At 42.3% G+C, this 6,767-nt stretch overlaps 1 protein-coding gene across 1 annotated transcript in view; it reads right to left on the reverse strand.

The window, feature by feature from the left end:
- Xpot (exportin for tRNA) overlaps window positions 1-6,767 on the reverse strand; it is a 37,171-nt gene that overhangs the window by 16,605 nt on the left and 13,799 nt on the right. The window contains exons 7-13 of the mRNA XM_031349459.1: window positions 6,701-6,763; window positions 5,181-5,417; window positions 3,060-3,098; window positions 2,547-2,609; window positions 856-980; window positions 204-348; window positions 5-67 (exon numbers count right to left, since the gene is read on the reverse strand). Of these exons, the coding sequence (XP_031205319.1) occupies window positions 5-67; window positions 204-348; window positions 856-980; window positions 2,547-2,609; window positions 3,060-3,098; window positions 5,181-5,417; window positions 6,701-6,763 (735 nt within the window). The remainder of the gene's footprint in view (window positions 1-4; window positions 68-203; window positions 349-855; window positions 981-2,546; window positions 2,610-3,059; window positions 3,099-5,180; window positions 5,418-6,700; window positions 6,764-6,767) is intronic.

The raw sequence follows: 6,767 nt of genomic DNA on the forward strand, positions 1-6,767 counted from the left end.
CAACAGTTTCAAAGAACTCCAAGGTCACAGATGTGTGCTGGTAGGAACTGACTCCTGATGTCACCAACTAGAGAGGAAATAAAGAAACCTATTCTTGCTTACTATAGCATCCAAAAGTCCCTTTGTAAAAATATGCCATGCTCTAACCATTAAGAAACCCTGTGAGCTTACAGCACAGCACAAACGACTCTCAGTATACCTACCGTCCGCATCATGTCCTGCAAAGCACTCGCTTTTGACATGTCACCTGAGAAGTGAGCGCCATGGGACACGGGGAGAGCTTCCGCCAGCATGTACAGCAATCGCACGGCTACTTCAACCTCCATGAAGCGCGTGGTCTGCCAGTTCCTACGAAGGCACAGTATCGTTCATAGGTGAGATCTCAACGTGAACGTTCTATATGACTCTTGATACAAAACCCACCACAAAGTCCTCTCAATGGCATAGCCATCCGCTCCTCTATCGACCACTCATTATCCATGCTCCTATAACCAACCCTAATGAAACCCAGGGTTACCAACAACCATGGGAGGGGACAGACAGGAACTGCATGAGGCTCAAGGTGGTTGAAATACATTAAGTGCATGCATGGGATGCAAATACCACAACGAAACCCATTATTACATATAATTAACATGCTAATAAAAAATGCTTTAAAAAATCTTGAATGATTAAAAAGTTATACCATTCATTTGTTAATTTTGCCAAGCAACAAGACTTAAACCACAGAGGTAGAGACAGGAAATATTACAGAAGCAAAGCGAACTGTTGGCAGACACAAGGAGGGGTGAACACTACAGGACTCAGCTGTTGCAAAGCCCCATCAGAAGAGTTTACTCAGGCAGGAAAACTTACTGCAGCGTGGCACTAAAGACTCTGCGAACAGAAGCCAGCACTAGCTCTGGTGACACCTGAGCAAGTCTGTCCAACAGTAACTTCAGCTGTTTTCTGTATTCTACAAACATGGCTTCATCTTCACCCTGTGACATAAGTTAAAAGCCTCGTCTTAAAGTTTTAAGGTGCCAGCATCAAGATGACTCAGCTGTTAGGAGCACTCAGGGTGGGAGGAGGGAGCTAACACCAAAAGCTGTCCTCAGTCTCCATAGTAATTAATATCCTGGCCCTGGCCCACACTCACCATTGCACACACAATAAGGATATATTTACACACACATGTACACACGTGTACACACACACACCTCAATACACACACTCCTATATACTTAATTTTGAGATCTTAAAATTTCATAAGTGATCAGCTATCTCATATCTTTTATCTTCGAATAATTTTTAAAAAGCACAGCAGCACTTCCCTAGTAATTCCAAAACTAACTGTAACCATCAAAGGCCTGGGTCCTAAGGCCTCCGGAGGGCAGGGCTGAACATAAATGCTGGTATGGGTCCACACTAGGTCCTTGCCTGTGGTCTCCACTCACCCTCCAGCCTCCCCGAGTACTACCATCATTAGGAAGGACTGAGGCTGATGTGTTGCTCACTGTCACTATTACCCTTTGACATCCATTCCAAATACAGAATCTTAGGCACATGGCTAACCAACACATGCCCCGGGTTTCCAGAAAGCAGTGGGCAGGCCCTAAAATTAGTAGGAGGCTGACACTCACAACTCTGAACAAGGCTTGTAGCTGAACAAGTCCAGGCAGGTCAAGCCTATTCTCACCCTCCCTACGGGCTGGTGACCTGAGGCCTGTTGACTGGGCCTCGATCCAGCACTCTGATTAAACATAAACCCAGATAAGATTATCAATAATACTGTCAACGGTAAACTTAATGTTACAAAGTATCGCTTTTCTTTCTTTCACGGCTATATACATAATCTAGGACCTATGCATAATAAGCAAGGCTCTACCACTGAGCTGCATCCCAAACCCCACATTTTTTTTTTAAAAGCATTTTTTTTGTTTTGTTTTGAGAAAGGCTCTTATTATACAGCCCAGTATGTTGCTCCAGGCTGGCTTCACATTATGACAGTATTTTTTTCTAAGGCTGCTAACTGCTGGGATTTCAGGCATGTGCCCCCACTGCCAGCTTAAAAAATGTGTGTATGTGTGTGTGTGTGTGTGTGTGCACACATGTGCATGCTTGCTCATACGTGTACACACTTCAGGTACTGTCCTTGGGAGCCATCCACTTTTTGTGTGTGTGTGAGGCATGTTCGCTCACTAGACCTGGGACTCTGTCTAGACCAGACAATGTACTCCAGGGATCTATCCACTTGCCTTCCTTGCTCTGGAACCACAAGCATACACCAGCCTTCTACAGTCATCAAGCTGCAAGTCATTTATACAACAAGCACTTTACCAGATGCCCTCCCAACTCCTTAGAGAGTGAAGGATTTAGAGGTCTCCGTAAGTGCCACCCCAAACTAACAGGGAAATAAATAACTACATCAGTATAAACAAGGTTGATTAAAACACACTACTTTTTTGGTGTTTTAAAGGGCTCTAAAACTAAAATATAAAATACTAATTTGCTTCAAACAAACAATAAAATTAAAACTGTTTTTTCTCTGGTGCAAAACTCCTCACCTCATTTTCAAAGTTATATTCTTCATCATAAGTCAATTTTTTCATAACGGCCAACATGATTGCCTAAAATTAGTAATAAAGTAACATCTGTTAATTGTTCCTTTTAATCTTAAGTTGCATTTACATTTCAAGGTAGATTTCCGACAAAGAACAGATCATCAGCTTTAAATGGGCATTCGCCTCACCCACTGCAAGGGCTCAGGGAATCTCACAGGAGCAGAGGTGGAAGTGTGGCATGGGGTGGAGTCCACCTTGGAGGGAGGCTATTTGAGACTCAGGAAATAAACAACTCACCAAAAGTCCCTAAAACCCAGCAGCCTCACTAAGCCACTCCCTCCCCAGGAAGGACTGCAGGGAAGAGACTCTCTAACCCATGGTGCAGAGAACTCCACGACTGTGGCTTTTCAGTGAAGCAGCTGCCTCTGAGCAGTAATCCCTCACCCATAGCCAGGTGAGGAACCCCAAGTGATTTGGGAACACACATCTACTGCTGGTTTAAAAGAAGCCACTTACCTCTACATTAGCTTTTTGCTGATCAGAGAGTACTGAAAGCTTAAAATAAAAAGTAAACAATAATTTAGTTAGTTTTCTGATACTATATCTGCTTATCAACGTATTTTTCTAATCAATTCTTCTAAAACATACACAATGGAGCTTCTGATACAATTAGGGGTCAGAACATTTTCCCAGCGTGTACAGGTCCCTGGGTCTAATATGAAAATAAAATCCATTTCTGCTGAGTAGTTTGGCAGCAAATCAACAGTTAACAGATTCCTGAATTTAGATGTAATAATTTTGTCTAATAAATAATATATAGACAATAACATACATTAACTTGATTAAGTTTTTTTCATATATTTAGAAAGAAATTATGCTGGGCTGGGTTGTGGTGGCGCACGCCTTTAATCTCAGCACTTGGGAGGCAGAGACAGGAGGATTTGTGAGTTCGAGGCCAGCCTGCTCTACAGAGTGAGTTCCAGGACAGCAAGGGCTACACAGAGAAACCCTGTCTCAAAAAACCAAAAGAAAAAGAAAAAAAAAAAGAATTATGCTGTAAGGCAGTAAAGGGTGTTTTCTGTTATTTTGAGACAGTCTCACTATTTAGTCATGGTGAGCCTGAAACTCCTCATTCTATAGACCAGACCATCCTTGAACTCAGAGATCTACCAATCACACTAACAGCTGAGGTTAAAGGCATGCACAATCATGTTCAGCTTTCTAAAACAAAGCAAATGAAGCTTAGAAGATAAAACACTGTGGGAGGATCGATTTCTCCAATGCTAATATCTGTTGAACTCTGCCCATAAGTGGTTATATTTCTAAGAACCAGGAAAGCCTAGGGTGGAGAAGCAGTTCAGTAGCAGGGAGTGCCAAGCATGGTCCAGGTTCTGGGTTCCACTCCTAGCACTGCAAACAAAACCTAACCAGCCAGCCCACAGAGGGGGTGATGGTGCGGAATGCCAATTTCTGAACACGGTGGCCACTGCACTCATGGACTCAGCCCTCATAGTTAACTGCACAGGAATGGGCCACCAACATTCTGACTCGGATTTCAAGGAGAAGGGAAGGGTGGTCCTTAAGGCCTCACCCCTTCCTCGAGAAGCTGTTATAGCTGCTAAGCAACAGGGAGACACTTTCTTCAGTGATATGGCCTCTGTTAAGAGCCTCATGCTCCTGTACACAACCCCTCACCTACACGCTATGGACAACTGTAATGAAATTCAATAAACCCCCAACGGACATCTAAGCAGGACTCAGAAGGAGACAAAGGTACCAGCAGGACAAGGGGGACAAATGTGTAACATGGGGGTGGGGGAAGCGATGGGATTGAAGTATATCATATACATGTATAAAAGTCATAATGAAACACTTAAGTATAAGTAATACATAGGAACAAAAATGTAACAAAATAGGAATGGCCTCTCATTCAGTGCCATAATGGAATTAATCTTTATAACACTGCACACAATATAGAAACCTTCACCATGATATTTCATGCTGTTACTGAGAAATAACTGTCAGAGGGAGTAATTTAACACGTTTCACTGTGTTTGGGGACAAATTCAGGTTTAAAACAAACAAAACAAAACAAAAATAATCCCAGGTTGTATCATGACTTAGGAATGTGTGTCTTTTGAGGCAGGGACTCATGCTGCTTAAGCTGGTCTTGAACTTGCTGTAGAGCAGTCAATGACCCTGAGCTCAGTCTTCATTCTAAATGCTGTGTTTCCAGGCATGGCTCACCATGTCCAGTCCAAAGTTTGGAACTTAATCACTGTTTGTCTAAATCTAATTTTTAAAATAATAACTAAAAAAATACAGAAGAAATATAGTAAATAATTGACACAATATATATGTATGTGTTTCTACCTTTTTCTATATTTTCACTTTTTTTTTAAAGATTTATTTATTTATTATATGTAAGTACACAGTAGCTGTCTTCAGACACTCCAGAAGAAGGGCACCAGATCTCATTACAGACTGATGATTATGAGCCACCATGTGGTTGCTGGGATTTGAACTCAGGACCTTCGGAAGAACAGTCAGTGCTCTTACACACTGAGCCATCTCTCCAGCTCTATATTTTCACTTTTTATCAGTTCTTTCTATATCTAACGGACAGCACTGACTTACCTGTTTCAGGATATGGAGATAATCATAACAAAACCCAATGATGTTGGAAGAAATGTCATCGTCCTCGTGAACTAGCAGCTGTAACATAAGTGGCACTTTTGTCTCAATGGCTTCCAGTGCCTCCTGTGCATTCTTGACAGCCCCATTCTTAATTAATTTAGTCCAGCTAACTATTAACGACTGTCCCATTCCATTTACCAGCTTAGAAAACCTGGCCACGAAGTCCAAATCTTCTTCCTAAAAGCCAGAAGCAAAGCCTGGGTTACAGCCGCCTGCCTCGGGAAGGAGGAGAGCCTCTGACCTTTGGCCAATTACAGGGTTCAATCTAAAAAGACAAACTACTCAATCCATGCCTGACACACACAGGAGTTAGTGTGGGTGGGCGGATGTGCCATAGACAACAGTCAGCTTCATCCCTCTACCACGGCTCTCAGGGATGGAATTCAAGCATCTCAATGGAAGTGCTTTTACCTGCTGTGCGTCCCCTGGTCCACAGGACTCAAACTTAAGACAACAGTTACCAGTTTTGTCAATGTGATAGAAAAATTATCAGAATTTGAATTTTTCTGCAACCATTATCATCCAATAGTACTTCAAAAGCAACTTTTTTTTTAACTAAAAAAATCTGCTGAATTATTTCTCCATTAGCAACTGTTATTTTAATCACTGACAAACCTGTGAATATTACCAACCTCAAAAAAAAAAAAAAAAAAAAAAAGGAGGGGGTGGGGGGAAGTTTTACAAAGAAACTTCTTCTGAAACTGCTCAGTTTACTAAGCACAGTCTAGACATCAATGCTGCTACACTGTATGTGTAATGGCTTACAGCAGTCCTTTCTGAAACTGTTTCACTTAGGCCTTCCCTAGAAGACACAAAGCTGCTACACAGTCTGGGCTTCCAATCCCTGCCAGTGTTATAGGCAGGCCTGGGTTATTTTTTTTATTACCCTTCAACTGTTCTCCCATAGACAGGGGCTCTACCTTTGCGATTTTGTATTTTCTTTTCTTAAGAGACCCCAGATCCTAAGTAAGGCAGAAGAAGGTAATAAAGCTACCTTTGGTCCATAAAGGACCCTACTAACACAGTATTACTGTCATTATCACCAATAAAAAGCTGTTTCGGAATCAAGCAAGGTTGAGTCCCACTCTGGAACCCACCTGGTGGGAGGAGAACTGACTCTAGAAAGTTGTTCTCTGACCTCCCCACAGGCTCTCAGCCACATGTGTACATACACACCGACACACACTACATGAATTATATAAAAAACTCAGAGATGTGTGAGGAATCCTTTTCCTCGGCACTGCAAACTCGAAAGATTCACTTGCCATCCTGTCAAGTGTCAGGATGGGTGTGACCAAGTGTGCAAGGAGCATGCCACCAATCCTGGTTGTGGCTCTCAGAGTACAGCGGTCACTGTCAGTCCAAGGACAGTCCCCAAAACACAGGGGAAGGGGCGAAGCTACATTAGTTTAGCATGTTTTTAACAGTTTTCAAAGCTTCCATTTAAGACATCCACTGACCTGATCGATGCTGAAAAACCCAGCAGTCTGTAATACTTGACACAAGGATTCTACGAGTTTCATCTTA

The sequence above is a fragment of the Mastomys coucha genome, unplaced genomic scaffold (assembly GCF_008632895.1).
Source record: "Mastomys coucha isolate ucsf_1 unplaced genomic scaffold, UCSF_Mcou_1 pScaffold4, whole genome shotgun sequence".
Classification (NCBI taxonomy): Eukaryota; Metazoa; Chordata; class Mammalia; order Rodentia; family Muridae; genus Mastomys; species Mastomys coucha.